This window comes from Sprattus sprattus, assembly GCF_963457725.1.
Source record: "Sprattus sprattus genome assembly, chromosome: 4".
Lineage (NCBI taxonomy): Eukaryota > Metazoa > Chordata > Actinopteri > Clupeiformes > Clupeidae > Sprattus > Sprattus sprattus.
The window spans coordinates 15,433,994-15,452,998 of NC_137923.1; the positions used below are offsets into that span (position 1 = coordinate 15,433,994).

At 40.8% G+C, this 19,005-nt stretch overlaps 1 protein-coding gene and 1 pseudogene across 3 annotated transcripts; one reads left to right on the plus strand and one right to left on the minus strand.

The window, feature by feature from the left end:
• Window positions 1-1,055: 1,055 nt before the first annotated feature.
• Window positions 1,056-8,918, minus strand: LOC308363371 (putative E3 ubiquitin-protein ligase HERC6; annotated as a pseudogene). Its single transcript has 19 exons — window positions 8,848-8,918; window positions 8,309-8,372; window positions 7,348-7,471; window positions 6,866-6,920; window positions 6,590-6,669; window positions 6,431-6,486; window positions 6,215-6,318; window positions 5,899-6,089; window positions 5,178-5,319; window positions 4,291-4,422; window positions 4,106-4,204; window positions 3,026-3,211; window positions 2,780-2,911; window positions 2,517-2,683; window positions 2,334-2,400; window positions 2,164-2,234; window positions 1,810-1,991; window positions 1,411-1,516; window positions 1,056-1,258 (listed from the first exon to the last, which is right to left on the minus strand). The product of its transcript is annotated as a putative E3 ubiquitin-protein ligase HERC6 (transcript).
• On the plus strand, window positions 8,379-17,270 carry ppm1kb (protein phosphatase, Mg2+/Mn2+ dependent 1Kb). 2 transcript variants are annotated; one of them, XM_080837044.1, is made up of 7 exons: window positions 8,379-8,519; window positions 9,450-9,956; window positions 10,372-10,469; window positions 12,228-12,384; window positions 12,890-13,034; window positions 13,565-13,699; window positions 14,435-17,270. In XM_080837044.1, the coding sequence occupies exons 2-7, from the start codon at window positions 9,511-9,513 to the stop codon at window positions 14,564-14,566; spliced, it is 1,113 nt and encodes a 370-aa protein (XP_080693170.1). In that variant the 5' UTR covers window positions 8,379-8,519; window positions 9,450-9,510; the 3' UTR covers window positions 14,567-17,270. The 2 variants fall into 2 exon arrangements, with proteins under 2 accessions (XP_080693170.1, XP_080693171.1); XM_080837045.1 differs by having other exon boundaries at window positions 8,438-8,488.
• The last annotated feature ends 1,735 nt before the right edge of the window (window positions 17,271-19,005 follow it).

Here is a 19,005-nt window from a genome sequence, read left to right on the forward strand (position 1 = left end):
TACATAGTTAATTACTGATATATATTTATGTAAAGTGTGTACTTTATGTATGTCTTTTTTTTGTTTGGTTAGCAAAACCTACTTTGTCCGATTTTGAAGAAAATTTGCAGAAAGGTGTAGTATGAACAAAGGAAGAACTCATTACATTTTGGAACGAAAACGTACACGAATTTAGTTTCGTTTTCGCTAACATTGCGCGATATGGGGCGCCTGGGCGAATTCAGTTTCGCTTTCATTAACGTTGTAATAGACGGCATTTGCCCTTGGCAGAGGAATACGCTCCACTGTGTTCCATTGCAGCTATGTAATTAAATCAAGCATATGGCCATGAAGCAACTGGATATTAAAGAAGTGGGATTCTGAGTCCGTGAGGATTACCTTTATTTGTAATTTACATTGCTTTATCTGATTCAGAACATTAATACGGATTAGTTTCAAATACATTACATCATGTGTTTTATCAAGGAACTGCCTGCAATGCAAGACTGGATTCATCCGTTTTTGCTTAACCTGTTTGAGATTGTTCCAGTCCAAAGTCTGTGTAATCAATAAATACATCTGTCTTTTTTCTGTTGAAATCAGCCTGTACAGGTAAAATGAGCACACTTAAACATTATTGCATGGTGGAAGGAAAACCTAGGTAAACATAGGTCACCTTTTTAAGAGTTCATCAGATCTTTATAGTCGCTCATGATGATGAAAATTCTCTGTTACAAGTCATTTATGCTCTTCCAGTACTGTGCAGCCATTCCTCAGTTAGTCAAAAATGCTACATACAGTGCTGTCAATCAAAGTCATGCATTGCTAAATAGTCACTTATCTATAAATAATACACTTCATCAAAGAAACAGCATTTGTTAGTGCACATGATTAACATAATTCAATGATTTAAAAGTGAATCTTATATTTCTTTTCAGAGTCTACATAAACTGAATAGGTTTCATTAATATGTCGAAATGTGTGATACAAATGCAATGTGATACGTGTGATACACGTGTGATGCAAGAGATTTTTCTGTGACACCATGTTAGGACTGTTAGGGTTTGTCATTCTTTTCAGAAGCCTCCATTGTGGTTCAGAGCCTCATTGAGCAGAGTCTGGAGTCTCTCTTTGGACTGGTACATAGGAAGGTCCAGAATGCCATGACATGTGAGGGATTCTGGGAAATGATTCTGAGATGACTTGCACCTGACGCGTATGGTCATCTTAATCTGATCCATGCCCAAGATCGGCACACGACCACAGCCAGTCAGGAACACTTAAAGAGTACATGGATGGGTAGAAGACAGAGGGAGAGTAAGCCAGTGGCGAAGGAGGAAAAAAAAATAAGAAACACAGACAAATACATCCATGCACCCGTTATGTCCTGAGATTGTCAACCAATACTATACTGGAATGTGTGTGCTGGACTTACAGATAAGGCTTTCTTTTGATCTTGAGAAAGCTTGTCAAACACCTCCCAGAACATTTTAATCACAGGGTGGTTTCCATGGTATCCTCTCTCATACACTGTGTTCTACAAGAGATTTAAACTTTACAGTTTAGCAAGGTAATAGCAAAACAAAACAAAAAATAAATGATACGCAGAATGGCCTACATTTTTTTTGCATCAACAGTAATATAGATAGATAATGTAGATACTGTTGCTAGCAACAACAGTGATATAGATATAAAGCTGATGAGACACTAAGCACTGTTCCAATAAAAAAACAGCTTCTCATCAGGGCCAAACATCCATAACACACATTATATACCCAGAGGTGTATCATCATTGTAAGACTTCATAGTCATAATAGGTAGACTAATCACATGTTTGAGTCTGTCCCAGTCGTAGTCCTCCCTCCCCACCATCAACCTCCTCAGCTCCTCTGGGTAAAACATTTCCACCATGTCTCTGGCACACTCTTTGACCGCCCCTCTTGAACTCCTCAAACACCCTCTCCACTGATTTGTTTAAGACATATGTCACATACGACTGCACAAACGCTTTCCTGTTTGCAAGAATAGACAAGTATGACATGAGATGCACTGCAAAAGGAAATTCCATGTCCATATCTGAATTAGACTTGTTACGCTGATTATGTGGAGGTAAACACAATAGAAGATCAACCTCAGTCAGTCATTAGAAATGGACAAAAATAAGGTAAATGTGAAGTGAAGTACTTGTTTTTGCTTGTCACAAGTTTTCCCATTTCTTTTGGATCCAGCTCGACTTTAATGTCATCCCACGTAATTTGTCAATATGATGTATGAATTTCTTTCATGTGGCTGCTAATTATTTGGTTGTACGCTTGCAATTAATGATGATTGTGCTTAACCTCCACAATACTTACTGAATAGGTTGTGTCTAGATTTTCAATGCCATCCTCAGAATAGTCGTACAAGATGTACCGCAAACTCCTTTAGAAACAAAACACATATGAATACAATCCAACGATGTATGTTGCACTAGTATTGCATTAGAAGTAAATAATAACTCCATCATCTGGTTAATGCTTATTAAGTTACGTACTTACTCTCCAAGAACAAGACTGAACTCAGTCAGGTCTTCCAGTGTTACCTTGACACCCAGAAGTTTCTTGAACATAGCCAGGGGAAACGGTAAGTTTACAATGTTGTTGTTGTTCAAGGCTAGACCACAAAGTATTCCAAAAAAGAAGTACCTTTTGGTTTCATGTTTTGGCTGTTTAGGAAGAAAAAAGTTCAACAGATAAAGAATAGTACAACAGAGTACAAGGTAGACAGTTCTCTGTGTTAAAAAAAAGGAAAAATAATTTACCTTAGATGGGAACCATACAAGAGTTTTGGTGTAATCGTACATGAACATGCAAGAGTCCGGTGCAAAAAACTCATCAAACCTGTGAAGGAAAAAATCCTTTTGGTGCACAAGTGTCAGTTTTGACTCGTCAACCTAAAAACATGTAATTGGACCTAAAAACATGTAATTATTGTACAGAAATAAAGCTATGACCGTCCTTATCATTCCTAGCAACATAGAACCAACCAGTTGATCCACGAGCTAAATGTGCTTACCTTTAGCTGTTCTAGAGAAGTGTTCATGGTAACTAGCGGCCAATTGCCTAAATGTATCCTCCAGGAGATGAGGGCGTCTGATTTTGAGCATGAACACAGGAGTAGGGGCCTCCTCAGGGATGAAGCCAGGACCTTCCCTCCCAGTGAAAGATTGCTGATGCATCAATTGGTGGGATGCCTGACATACAAATAACCCAGACAATGTCAGGATTATGGCTTTAAAGCAGAGCTGCGAGTGTTGTGAATGGCTGTATGACGTATTTATTCTCATCCATCATATGTGGACTCCAAGGGTCGGGATACCTTTCAGCCCTAGGTTCATGCTGTAATTTATTCTAACAAGCGATTTCCTATTTCCTAGTAAGTCAAGCTGCAGCTGACCTGTTATTCTGAGTAGGTGACATAATTTAGCTTTCATAGACAAGTTATAAGGTAAGGCGCTCAAATGTGTTATGAAATTATCTGTGAATCGGAAACCAGTTGAATGTACCATGACAGTTGATGACAGTTGAAGAATAAAGACTAAAGAACTTGCGGACATTGTGATATCGGGTAATACTTTATAGGACTTAGTACAAGTCAGTACTATTCAGAAGCAGCGAAAATGCGTTATTGAAAGTGATGATGAAGATGAGACTACTACAGTTTGAATCACTTGTGTTTTACTGAAAATTAAAGCCATTTTAGCTGAGCCCTGTTGTCCGTTTTCTATTGATTATTGTAACTTAAAGTTAGCAAGTAATTGTTTGCTAGGCAACACCTGAAACACACTGTGTTGTGAGAAGACTTGAGAGCTGAACAAAACGACATGTTTTCTATTTACAATAACCATTTATTTTCATTTACAAAATGAAAGGAGCTAAAACTGCCATATACTAAACAACTTACTAACCTCGACCAGTCGATCATGCCGGAAAGTATCATGCCGGAAAGTATCAACATATAATATGTTACAGCCTCAGTCTGATATTTCCCGGCATGACCTCACTCTTAATTAGTAAGTAGTTAAGAATAGCATAAAAAACGTATTGAGAATAATAATAGAATAATAATTGAGGAGAAAGACGTATACATGTGTAACATGAGCATCATAAAGGTAAATTAGCACCTTGCTCTGAAGATCTAAGAGGAATGGAAAATGGCAGAAAATCGCAGGTGTAAGTGCCTCTTCCTACAGGAAACCGACAATTAATACATTAGTATCCATGCAAATTCATCAAGATATGGGAATATTGTTAGAATATTTGGCACTGATACCTGCACTTGTGATCATTTCATTTGTCTCCACGATGTCACATCTTTCTGAAGCATGATAGGGTCTTGGCCAAGTTCCTCAATGTAGAAATCAGTAAAAGGAACTTGCTTAGACATCTCAGGTTTCCTGTTTGCCTTCAAAGAAAATTAGAGAAATTTGATACATCACCATGACACTCCCATTGTTAAAACAGAGCTGAGCAGGTCGATGTTCAAAGCTCAGTAAATCTTATTACAGTACTTGATTTTATTAATTTATGAGTTTTAAAGCAGCACTAAGGAGTTTTTGGCTTGGAGCTCTCCCTAGCGTCGAAATCTGTTTTATGACAAATTAACGAGTCAACAACTTTGCTTACACAGACAAACATCAAGCAAGTGCAAGACAAGACATAGCAGGACAGCAAACAAACTACTTACACAATAGACCGGAAGGCTCCAGAAATCCTACAGTAATTTCCCTATTGACCCACGATGGCAATGGCGGAGAGGCCATTCTCCATAATAAAAGTAATTGTAGCGGCACAATTTTTTTCAAGCTGTTATTTTAAGGTAGAATTGTTACATATTGTAACTTTAACTTCCAAGCCTCGATTCTGGCCAAATGAGAGGGGGTTTATTTTGAGAATATGGATGGATAGACAACACTACTAATATACAGAATATACAGCAGACCTCACAGCTATACAGATCTATCTATCTACCCCAAGTCTATGTGCACAAATGAAGTAAACATTCATGAATTAGTTGACCCTTTTATTGTGCACTGTGTTCTTGTATTGTAGCAGTGATCAGAGGGGGGCATCAGGTTTTCCATTCCTGTAATACTGCAGTAGTACCTTAACATTTCTTAGACTCATGAAATGCCATCTGATGGCTAAAGAAACACTCACTCTGTGAAGGTACTTGAGGACCTCGAGAGTAGCTTTCACCTCAGGGATGTGGTCCAGCATCAGGTTGGCTCTCAGGAGGAAGGACAGGGCGTATTTCCACACCTGGATGTGCTTGGACATCATCGCTTTCCCCACAAGCCCTCTGTGTGTCACAGACATCACTATGACATTTACCATGTCCAACTGCTTTCAGGTACTAATGTTTCAGTTATTGACTACCCAATAGAGGATTCAAACTCAAGAGTTGATATAAAACCCAGCACCTATCGGGTAAGACAGAATTCAATCTAACGATTCAGTCACTGAATTGAGTTTGATGAGCTTTTGTTGGTCTGATGTGACTTTTCGAGTCTAAGCAGGAGAGATCCAAATATCACACCAGATTTCTGAATCATGCCCACATATCATGCCCTTTCATTATCATGCCCACACAGCATGCATGTACTATATCACGAACAGGAAATCTCAACATATTGCAGTTATTACTAAGGTCACATGTGTTTTCCTCATGTACAGGTCACATGCAGATCAGACGGATGGCAACCAGACAGGTTATCAAAAGTTAACGGTAAAGGCCAGGTATTTAGCGAATGCTTTTATCCAAAGATATCCCACATTCCACTTACAGCGATCGAGAATCAAACCCTAGTGAACCAAAAGCAGCAACGCTAACTACTTCACCACTGTGCCATAAACACACCACACGGTTATCAAGGGTCACATGATCTTACGTAGAATTTCCATGACACAGTCACCAAGGTTAGTCATGGCCACTGTGAGTGGCAGAACCAGGTTAATGACATTCTGGTCTTTATGGAGAAGGGGACAGACAGGAAGTAGTAGAAAAATGTCTGCTGCCTTCTTAGCTGATGAGGAACAACAAAAGGTTTTCACCAGCGGTCTGATGTCTATCTGTGAGGACCGAAGAAAACATATCAGTAAAAAGAAAACAAAGTTTAGTATCTTCATAGAATTATTCAGAGATCGTATGAGTTGATTATAGTAAAATTGAATATTGAAAAGGTGTATGACTTAACTGCTTTGCGGATCCAAGGAACTTGCAGCCGTTTGTCAAATGCCTTACTTGCAGCTTGTAAGTATACTCTAACAGAATTTGCTGTCATCATAGCTTGAGGGCTCACTGTAATTATTGAGACCACATTATTGAACATACATGGTTAAACTTTATATTCCTGATTTCACAATATAGTTCCACCTGATCATGTTGTACTGGAAGTGACATAATAACTTACATGTCCTTTATGAAACTTCCCACAAGACTTGAACTTGATGAAATATCCGGAAAATTCTGTAAGAATCCACAGAAAAATAATCAATGTATTTGCATAACACATGTATTAATAGGCAATGCTGTGTTGAGAGTTTGGAGGCTAAAAACCTACTAAATGCACCTTTCAGCCTCGGCACAGTTTTGATCACCAGTGGTCATTGTTAGCCATCTCTTTCCAACTGGTTGCAGTGGTGATGTTGCCTGAAGGAAATAACACCCTGCGGCCCTGGTGGCTACGGCTGAACACCACCCGTGGGAATATCCCTTACCTATCCCACGCTCACTCGTACTATATTGCTTAATTGTACAGGTATGCTATTGTTTCATTATAATAGTATCCATTATCACCGTAATACATTTAATTCAATTATTTACCAGCACTGCTTATGACCCGTACCTTCTCAGGTCGGATGAAACAAAGTTGTAATTCCATCCCACTGAGATGTTGAAATCTAGTTGTTGATGAGACAGTTTAGTTAAAATAAAACGTATTCATCAAATCCATTGCCTCAAATCCATTGGCTGCAAAGGTAACATCAGCGGTGAGCTGCCTCTACCTTAATACCAAAACTGGCAAGCCAGTTGGCTACCCACATTAAGTATCTGAGAAATGAAAATGTAGTAGTGGGATGGATGATAATTAAACATGATTGTGCATCGCAACTTCAGGAGCATTGTAATGTAAATATGGATGTTGTGTTTTTTTCTGTAATGCTAAACCAGTGGCAAAACCTGTGGCATCCACAGGAGCCAATAAATGATAACCTGCAGCCTGTGAAGAATGTTTTGTCAATAACACAAATGTGCTTCTGCTTACATATACGTAAGCTACACTACAAGAAGTTCTGTTGCTTACAAATACACTTCAGTAACACCTGCCACAGGCTATCTGTGAAGCTGGCCCATCTAGGCCTTCCACCATCCTGGGTTGAAGCTCCTTGGCTGCGGAGCTGTGTCCAAGCCGGCCTAGGGCCCCCTTTCCAAAGGTGTAAACATGTCCATTCTAGGCACCGAAACACAATGACAGTTAAAGATAATAAAGTGACAGATTTCACATAAGGGATAAATAATTCCAGTCTCTCTATATCTCGCTGTATGTGTGTGTGCATGTGCATGCACATGCATGTGTGTGTGTGTACCCGGGTGAGAACAGCAGTGTGTGCTTCTCCACAACAGATAGACCTTATGTCACAATCTCTGAGGGCAGGCACTGAAACATCCTCCGAGAGCAACTTCTACCAACCATCCAGGAACAGTTTGGTGATGAACAATGCCTTTTCCAGCATGATGGAGCACCTTGCCATAAGGCAAACGTGATAAATAAGTGGCTCAGGGAACAAAACATTGATATTTTGGGTCCATTGGCCAGGAAACTCCCCAGACCTTAATCCCATTGAGAATTTGTGGTCAATCCTCAAGAGGCGGGTGGACAAAAAAAAAAAAAAAATCCAAGCATTGATTATACAAGAATGGACCGCCATCAGTCAGGATGTGGCCCAGAAGTTATTTGACAGCATGCCAGGTCAATACTTCCCCTGACTAGTAGGAAAAATGTGGGCGGGGGAAGTGGTAGACCTTAAACTTTGTAAAAAATTATATTTGTGTCATTCTCAAAACTTTTGGCAACGAATGTAGTCTTGCTACCCATGATGATTATATGGGATATTCCTTTATGAGCGTGAATCTGACAAGGGTCAATGGGAACACTCCACGAGATGATTGTCATTCTTTGCCATGGGAGTAAAGGAGTATGATCAGAGCGGTAAATTAATCTTGGTAAAGTGTGGTGGCGAGTACAACATTAGGGGAGGACATGAGACCTCTTCTATGGATTGGGTACCTCACGCTCGTATCCGCGTACCAGATGCGGACAAGGGTGTGGCTTTACCACTATTGCTGTGCTCCTATTGGAGGGAGTGAAGCTTAGGGAAAGCCTCCCGAGAAAGCTATCTGTTTTGTAAGCAAACGTTGAAAATATCACAAGGACGTTGAACGTGAACTGCGAACGGAGTATAGTTAGGTGAATTGGATTTTGACTGGAGCAGATAAGGGTATGAACAATGTTGTTCTCGTGAAATCATAGTGTATAATCTACAGCTTCGGGACAGGGCTACTTTAATGAAATGGCTTCTCTCTAAATACAGCTACGGGTACGGTTACCCAGTGGTGCTAAATGGTTGGCTAACTTTCAATCGCGCATTTAATCGTCCCCGAGCGAAATAGTTCAGTTTTGAAATGAGTTGAGCAGCTGCATGTATGGACGTTATTAATATGGATGTTTGTGCATACAAAACACAATCGCTGTTTGGCATTGGTCAAGTTGTTGGTTTAAGAAAGCCAGTACTCCGATGCTAGTTGCTAGTTGAATAGCTCTCTAACATGGCATTTAGCTTGTAGTCCAGAACCAGATGGAATGGGAAGGAGGCGTTGCTGGTACTGCGAGTAACCATATTATGTGTTGAGCTTGTTGCATCATGCGGTAAACTATGGTGCATGCTAAGATGGTAGTGGTTAAAAGTCTATAATTATAAGTTATTATACCTGGCTTTAAGGTGAGCTAGTTCAAATTGGTATGTGCCACTGCTGGTGAACATGTAATAAATCAATAAGAAGGCCTATAAATACATATTAATTTATTATGTCAACTACAGTTTGTTGTATTTTTGTGTACTGAAGAATCGTATTTATTCCATTGTATATCGGCTGACCCGTGCACATGCGCACGTTGTTCGATGCTAGAACAATTCGTGTCGGTAGAACGTTAACTGCTAGCTGTCTATTTACCAGTCCACCGCATACCAAAATAACTTGATATGCTGATATATTCAGTCGTCAGTCATCACACATTTTCTGCGGAGTACCAAACAAAACCCGTGGTGAATGAATGTGATGACAAAATGTAAGATGTCATGCAAGTACATTGTTTTAATTACTGCACTGAGATGTGCTGACCCACTTCTGTTTTTGTTATATCCTCATAGCATTCTCTGAACTGAACAGCTGCTGCCTGTTCCTCACTGGAGTTCATTCCACCCCGAGGTTATGTCAACAACTGTACTCCTTCGACTGGCTAGGTCTGCAGGAGGGCCCCACCTATGCTATCGTGCCGCCCGGCAGATTGCCTGTGCCCAGCAGCAGGAGAGCCGGCAGCGGGCATTAAGCACCTCCAGCATGCCACTGTCCAGCAACTCTCGCTTTGACCCAGACAGCAGCGGCCAACCCACTACCTGGGACTCGTTTGGCATCTGGGATAATCGCATTGATGAGCCCATCTTGCTGCCGTCCAGCATTCGCTATGGCAAGCTCATCCCAAAGGTGAGCCTGTCTAAGGTGGGCTGTGCCTCGCTCATTGGCCAAAGGAAGGAGAATGAGGATCGCTACCAGCTCTCGCAGATGACTGACAACATCATGTACTTTGCTGTGTTCGATGGCCACGGCGGGCCCGAGGCAGCCGACTTCTGTTACAAGTTTATGGCAAAGTACATCAAGTAAGAGGCCCTGCAAGATGTCATACTCTTGCTGTTCATTTTTTTCTGTCATGGACAATGTGATAATAAGCTTGTGAGGGTATGAATAGAAATGTTAGGAATCACTACTGATGTGATTATTAAGGATTTGTGATATGTATTTTCATAGTAGGCCACGTTCCCAGAGCAAAACTCATTATGATACTTGGGTAATCATTTCAGCCCCTCTTAACTCCCTACACAAATAGTTCACTGTTGGTAAGACTCAGAAGTAGTAAACAAGTTATTTGTTCTACTGTTACCAGAAGGTCAGAAGCTCACACTTTAGTTCAGACAAGCAAGTGACGTGTAGAGAACTGTATTTACACTTACAAAAGGGAAAACACCATGCATACGCAAAACTTTGCCTATATAAACCGTGTACTTGTTGTTGCAGAGATCTTGTTGGTGGAGAGGAGAACTTGGAGGTGGTTTTAACAAAGGCATTCCTGGAAGTAGATAAAGCCTTAGCCAGGCATCTTCACTTCCCAGATGGTACGTACTACAAATTGAAATGTGAAATACCACTGTGTTGCACATTGAGTTCTTAGGGTGCTGCCGTTTGTGTTGAGTTTGGCCCCGTCTTGTCTTGGAGCATGTAGGGAAGCTTCTGTAAACTGACAGTATTTTGTGTAGATGTCCACTTCAATTTGTCCATATCTGCCCATATGCTTAAGACAGAATAACATATTTGTAGATGATTGTAATGATTGTGATGTAATTGCCATACTTTAAACACATTAATCATATGCTATTTTATGTACCCTGTACTGCATTACTGAAGGCATTACTTTAGTCAGAGCAAGTAGATTTAATCCCATTCATTTATCATGGTTAATCTAGCTCGATTGACTCTACATCTACATACTGCAGTAGTTCAACCCCATCAAGACCTATATAAGGTGGAGGTGAAGGTGTTAGATCTGCTAGATTCTTCTGTCGGTGCATTGATTGTGAGGCCCAGCCCTTGGTCCTGGTGCGTGCAATGTACAATTTTGCCCTTGTGTGTGTGCGTGTTATTCACGACAGCTACGGACCCAGCTAAAAGCCTCTAAGAGCTGAAGCTCACCGGTACCTTAATGGAAGGCGGGGGGCTAGATTGGTACAGCGGGTCCTTGCCTGGACTTCTGGAAGGTTCCACAACTTTCTCAACCTTTTTTTCTTCCTCTATATCTCTCACATTCTCTTTATCTTTTCTATTTTGCTGAAATGGCTTTTCTCCTCACGTGCAGTGTTGGGAATCAGACACTTGGACTTAACTGTAGTATTGCAGGTGTCTGAATTAAAGTTTAGAGCTATATTTGTAGCCTGCTGCAGTCTGCATTTGATTTATAATGGCCTTTCATTCCCACAGAGTACGCTAAAAGATGTGGCCAGGCTGATACCATGAGCCAAGATTGGAGAAGTGTCTCATTTGTTTTAGTTAATGGTTGCACTAATTAATGTGCTTGTTCAGAAAAAAGAGACATTTTAAAACCTAAATTCACATTTCAACCAAACATAGAAAAAGCACACACAGCTGCAACATATTTTACCGTCTCCATTTTAAGGGAGAATACGCTATAGGTACCTCTGTTAAAGTGTATTTAAAAGTATCGTGATTTGCTGGAACTTTTAAAAATGTTTTAGTTCTATAGACAAGACTTATTGGAACAATCAGCTCCATACTGTAACCTAACTGTGAAATTACATTTTGGCAGCCAGGTACCCTGCCTCGGGCTAATTATACCTAGCTACTGTCCGGTTAAAGTGTACCCTTTGAACTCAGACTGTATGCTATCATGTCATCCTGCCTGAAAGACCTCCCACACTCTCACTCACTCACTCGCTCAGTCTGACAGAGGAATCTCTTGTCACTCTTCCAAAGGAGGCCCTGCATGCTTAACTCTCTCTTCACTGCTCAAGTTCATATCCTGTTTTGGAAACAGAACCTCCCCTCCTCTCCTCCTTCAACCGCCCTCCCCCTACAGTCCCCCTCCTGTCCTCATTCTGTGGAGTTCAGTAGCTAGCGTGATGGCATCCGGTGTCTGAGCGAGAGAATGTGTATGTTGCTATGTGTGAGTGTGTGACCGAGAATGGACTAGATAGCTGTGTGTTTGTGTAGCCCACATGCATCCATGTTTTCGAACAAAGTGCTTACTAAGAAAGCCATCCCTGTGCATGTCTTTGTGCTTGTGAAGTGTGTGCTTGTATGTGGGAATGTGTGTGGATGAGTGTGCTTGTGTAACCCCTCACACCTCTGGTCCATTGCAGCCACTCCGGGCACCACGGCAACGGTGGCGTTGTTAAGAGATGGTATCGAGCTGGTGGTTGGCAGTGTGGGTGATAGTCGGGCGATGCTGTGCCGTAAGGGCAAGGCCCTCAAGCTCACGGTGGACCACACGCCGGAAAGGAAGGACGAGAAAGAGAGGTGCACATACTGATGAACATGCAGACATACAAATAGCCCCAGTGTATGAATATTCAGACATACAGCTACATTTCTCAAGGGGTTTGAATAGTTTCAAGCTCGTCTCACACTGAAACACGCATGCATATATTGTCACACTGGTCTAACACATAGCCATTTGCAGTCACATGTGTACAGTCACAACGATTTACACACACTTCTCAGTATAAGCTGATGAAACCATTGGAGCAGCAGCTCCCATTTAGAAACGGACTGAACTTCGTAAAAACATCAGTTGTTTCTGACGACTGACATTAGTTAAACTGCACTACCATGTCACAACATTCTCTTCCCTGTATCTTATCTCACAGTAAGCGCAAACAGTGTTTAGGCCCCACAAGCTAAACATTTAAGGAATCGCCTTGAGTTGTGTGTGCCCTCCAAACAAGTCTGTGCCTCCATGTGTGTGTTGTGGCCACAGTTGATGCACATTTTGTTGATGCGTTCTCTTGCTCTGTCCCCACAGGATCCGTAAGAGTGGGGGCTTTGTGACTTGGAACAGTCTGGGGCAGCCACACGTCAACGGCAGGCTAGCAATGACCCGCAGCATAGGCGACTTTGACCTCAAGAACATGGGGGTCATCGCTGAGCCCGAGACCAAGCGTGTAAAGGTGAGCAAACTCCCTGTTACACGTGCAATGTTCTCTCAGTCGTCTACCAGCTTCCATTTTGGTAGGGTGTGAAAACAAGTTTTCCACAACAAAATGGCAAAATTCATGGTGGTTTATATCAGAAGTCAAACAAACTGGGTCTGAAATCACTAATCGCTCTAAAATGTTCTGTGCTGTGGCTCCATAGGTCAGATAAATGCAGTCATATGCAGTTCCGATACCGTATGGATATTATGAAAGGTACCCTTGGCTGAGATTATAGGGAATTAAATGGTATTTGCTGTGATGACAACAATTTTGGCCTATTGCCTCAAATGGATTAGTAGTAGAGGGCTGTAGGAGTGGGTGTTGTACTTCACTGACTGCTGTAGTAATCACAGTGATATTTACGACATTATGTTTACGTATGGACACCCACATGTGTATAGGCAAGTCTGTCTCTCCTGCGTTCTGTCTGTGTGTGCATCCATTGCCTGGTGTATGTGTGCAAGCGTGCTTCATGTTTCTGTGACTGTGTGGTTGTCCACCAGCTGCATCATGTCCACGACTCCTTCCTGGCACTCACCACTGACGGCATCAACTTCATTATGAACAGCCAGGAGATCTGCGACATCATCAACCAGTGTCACGACCCCAAAGAAGCAGCCCAGAGAATCTCTGAGCAGGTATGTTATGTCAATACACAGCGATTACACATAGTGATCACATGCTTTGAGTAGCGCAGGCCCCAGGTTAAACCCTGTTTAATTAACTTGCTTAATCTTTCAGTAACCGCTAACCTCCTGAGTTCAGATTTTTTTTTTAAAACAAAGCATTGTTACATGAGTAAAGAGACTAAAGGAGTATGTAAACGTTTGACACTTTCTGAACCATGTTTTTATAGGAATCTAGAACTGGTATCATCTCCAAATTCATATTCATGGTACAAGGTCATGTAAAGGACATCTTGAAAAAATAATTGCAAACATTGCCCACTACATTGCCATCTATATTGTTTCTCAGTGCTGATTGTGCTGTTAATGGTGATTAGTAAGGTTTTTGCATGCCTTTTCTGTAGTTAGATTATTGACCAAAACTGCTTACTGCGGCTTTATGATTAAGAAAAATAAGATCTACTTATCAGTTTTTTTTTGGGTGGATCTTTCTTGTAGATCTGTAAGATTTAGCTTTTTTGACCTGGAAAGCAGCTTTAACCTGAAGATGACTTTTGAGTGCAATGAATGTGCATATAGACAGCTGATGTGCAGGCAGGTCATGTTACAGACCAAACAGAAAGGGCATGCACACTGAATATTTGTCAGTATTGTCATGGGAGGTTGGTGTCAGGTGATCGTGTGTGTGTGTGTGTGTGTGTGTGTGTTTCATAATGTGTCAACTCACGTGTCTATTTGTCCTGACAGGCAATACAGTACGGCTCAGAGGACAACAGCACCCTAATTGTAGTGCCGTTTGGCGCCTGGGGAAAACACAAGAGCTCCGACGCCAGCTACTCCTTCAGCCGAAGCTTTGTGTCCAGTGGCCGCTGGGCTTAAGGTGGAGAGAGAGAGGGAGAGAGGGAGAGGTGATGGAGAAAAAAGGAGAATGAGAGGCTATTTTTATCCCCCCGGAATGGGATGCGTCCAGTGTGCAATATGTAGAGATCCAATCCAAGAACCATGATCCAGCGCCTTAGAAATATCACATCATCTAACGCAGTATGTAGTGTAGGACTGGGAGGAGAGGGCTTAGAACTGGGAGTAATGTGCACTTACCACGGGCTATGTCCAATTCATCAACATGCTACCACATCATTTGACTCCTGACTCTTACGGCGAGTGTTGCACAGAATGATTTTTGACAGTAAGGTCATTGTTAAGCTGTAGAGTAACTGTTTCTAGCAATGTTTCCTCTCCTTGTTTGTGTCACAGTGGCATTTGCGATTGCAAAAGGATTTGCACTCTGTCACCACCTACAGGCTTGGACCAATTCAGACAGCTAGTGATATTTGGTGTTGCATAATACCTCACATGTTTGAAAATGTGCAATAATTATCCAGCTGAGTCCTTCTGCACCTTTACTATGGGCCAGAGTCGATTGGTGCGGCAGCCACTTACACATGAGGGCCAAGTTGTCCCCAGCTGTTTTGAACTGTGGTTAATCGCACTTTGTGTGTGGCAGATGTAGGCAGTATTCTGGTTACTGAGTTGCAAAGAAACAAGTTTTCTGGTAAAAAAAAAAAAAAAAGAAACCATCCAATGGTGTTTCAATTTTAAAACTTTCATTTTGCATTTACACTCAAAAATCAGCTGTTTGAGTTTGCACTTCAACTGTTCCTCTTAATGTTCAGATTGCCTGACTACAGCCCTGTCTATTGATAGAACTGCAGATAAGACATTTGCACAGTTTCCTGGCATTTTATGTTACATGCTATAGTTTGTGAAATAATTACCTCAGCCTCAGTTACGACAGCATATTAAAAGTATGGACAAAGCTAATTGTAGGAAGATTCAATCGGCTTCTCTTCATTGGCATTTTCTGCACTCTCATAATTATCAACTGGTTTTATGTGTGTAATTCCCCATGCTTCCGCATGAGGTTGTACTTCACCTGTTTTCTTTAGTCATTCTCTTTCTGTCAGTAATAGGCTGTGCTGTGTCTCTTCTTGTTTTGCATTGAGTTCAGAACTTAAATGGATGACCAGGTTGTTAACAAAAAAAGGAGCAGCTATAGTTTTTAGATGTTCGAAGGCATTAAGAACAAAGAGGTCTTGATGGCAGCTCTTTCAATGATTGGCCTTAGTGGTGACACTGTGTAAAACCCCTTGCTACTCACACCCTACACACTTAGTTCCAAAAGTACTGTGAGGATAGGATGTAAACAAAGTGATGTAAGTTATTTGCACTGTCCGGGAAATGACCCCACCTCCTCAGTCTATTCCATAAACATCATCGGCTAGTCTGATCTACTGAACATGTTTAAAATCGTTTCTATACCTATGGCATTGCAATTCTGTGGCTGTGTCAGTGGAAACAGTAAGCACTTAATTGGCACCAGCTTTCAGTGTTAGCCACAGAACTAGCAGCAGCTATAAGGGTTAAGTTTGGTTCCATTAAGGCACTCTGTTGAGGAAGGACTACTAAGGCCTTCATAGAATGTCTAGTTTAATGAAGCAGACGTGCTTTCTGTCCCAGTGAAGTAAAGGTTTTATTTTTGTTCTTGATCCCTGAAAAGTGCATTGTATGTTAATCCTCTTGTCATTTTTGTATAATAAGGTTTTTGTATATAACTATTTATATATTTGATGTCAGGCTAAAGTACTGTGGTTTTTAAAATGTATACTATTGTATAGCGGTTGCTCAATTGAAATTTTCAAGTATTTGTGTGGACTACATTCGGTTCTTGTGTTGAGTGAGCATATAGAACAGAGTTCTGCTGCTGTCATGTTGAGAGAACTAAGAGTGAGGTAACAAGTGGGGAACTGTGGTCGAGTTTGTTGCTCTGTCTCTGTGAACAGTGTTGGTGTTGGGAGCCTTGTGTGACATGAGAATGTTTCAGTGAACTCATGCAAGTGGGTTGAAATCTTTGGAAATGACTGTGATTTGGACTTAAAAGGCCAAGGCATTGTGGGACTTGGTTCAGCTTTATGTCTTCCCACATGGGTTCCTTTTTCAGCAATCTCTTCTAAACAAACTAGGTCTGAACTCTGGATTTTGGCTTTGTGGGCCTCTAATGTAGTTATATACCAGGCACAGCATCTCACAAACTTTCTCTCTTTTTGTATGTACCAAAATACACGTATCAGATTGTTCCTGTCAGTGTGAACAACTACCAGTAATGAATGTATGATGTGTATTATGAACACATTTGTTCTCAAAGAAGGCCATAATTCAAATCCTCCTGCCTAGACCCGAGTGCTACTTCCAGATTGCTTCCTGTTTTGGCTTACTTTTGTGGCGTTTGTTCAAATCTTTTTTGTTAACTCAATTCAGTCCACTCTTCAGCCCTCCTGACTTTTCCCCCACTATTTAGATAATGTAACATATTTCATCAACATTCACTGCAATTAGTGAACATCACTATCCATGGTAATAGGAAGTCTCTCAATATGAAACCAGCTATTTTTACTTCCTATATCTTGGAAGTAATTGAAATATTTTGCTGTACAGTATGTTTAACCATTTCGCCTTCCCAGGTACAATATACAGTTTGTTTCCATGCTGTGTACATGTGCTTAAAATCTCTTAATAAACTCAAAATGAGAAACTGTTTGTTTGTCCTCTTTTAATGCAATTGTATAGTCGGTTACTTGTGAATGCCTCTCACTTGCCTTTACAGGCTTTGTTTTACTGGTATCAGCACACTGTGCAATTCACACCACTATATGCAGCTTTAGCTATGTGCTTTACTTTCACCTTTACTGAAAAAGATGTGCTTCTCATTGACGCACTCACTGTCTGTGATGGAAGTGCAAGTGTTTCTGTGGATTAGCGGTTGGATAAGGGCAGGTGATTTTGGTACAGTTTTAATTTGAGGCACATTCAGGCACTGGTTTTGGAGCCATTAGTATGCTTTAATCATCACATAAACAACCAATTGACTATCAATTTCAGAGTCAGTTCAGTTGTTCGGGCTACTTTACCCTACACCAAATGACTCCATTTAGTGTATTGTGCAATGTACATTGAAGCGTTCAATGTGAACCCAACACAGATTTCTCCTTTCCTAAACAACAGTAAAGCCCACAAGATGGCGTTGTTATTGCACTCCCAACATAATACCTAGAGGGCACCTCTTGTTCTGCAATACCTCATCAGTGATGGGTCAGTATAATGGGAAATTATGGAGTGGTGATTTATACCCAGTTTTATCCTTAGAATGAGGCCAACTGACTGGTTAGAACTTAAACTGTTCATTAAAGAAAAAAAAAAGTATCTTTTTATGGCAGGAGTTACACAACTAGACTAATACCTAATAGGTCTACTTTGGCAATCTTTACCACAGTGAGGAGTGAAAACCTCTGAGTGTTGTTGACTAATTCAATGTGGCACGGGTTATTGACCTTAACTATTTACGCCAGTCTCGTCACCTTTTCTTGATGTGATTCAGATGTTTTAAACTGGTGACGTAAAAACACACTGGTCGGACCTATATGATCATTAACTAAGATCTCCTCCAGAGACGTTTTGTGATTGGTTCTATTCTTGTTAGATGTGTGCTTAAGGTCCTGGCTATTGTTTAATGGGCCAGTCTTGTTTGACATTAGCAAGCAATAAATCAAAGTTACAAAACGGCAGATAACTTGTTTCATAATGTGAACATATGGTGTTATGAAAATCTGAATTATGTCAACGTTCACTGTTACAAAAGCATACATTTGTAACTAGCCATGTGTGAAGGTCATACAACTTAAGTCAAACTCAAACCAAAAACAGACAAAACCAGCCAGAAAGACATGTAATCTGATATATTAAATACTGTAGTCTATCCATTATTCTTTGTATTACTACAACACTTATATTCCCATAATGTGCAAAGTAAATAGCATAAGAGGTCTGTTTATTGCATGTAGCAGGGCTGGATGTGTTTTTGAATTCTGAAGTTGTGTTTCCCTTACTTTCTCTGTCTGTGTGTTTGTATTTTTCCCCTCTGTGGATCTGGGGTTCAGTGGTGGCTGTGTCGTGTGACGTTGTGTTTGGGGTACCACGCTAAGATCCTCGTTTTACCCCATCCCAACTCATTACAGTGCATGAAATGCCCTGTATTGTTATTCCTAGGCTTCTTCTTCTTCTTCTTCTTATTCTTGTTACCTTTTTCTGCGATTAATTCAGCCCGAACCGCTTAACGTAGAAACTTCATTCAAACTTTGTCGCGTAGGTCTTGTAAACGACACTTATGCTATGTATTTTTCACTTTTCTAAACTTTATACATTTTAAGATATTAAAGAAAAACGAATATAAATTTCTCCCATTGACTTACATTGGGCCATTATGA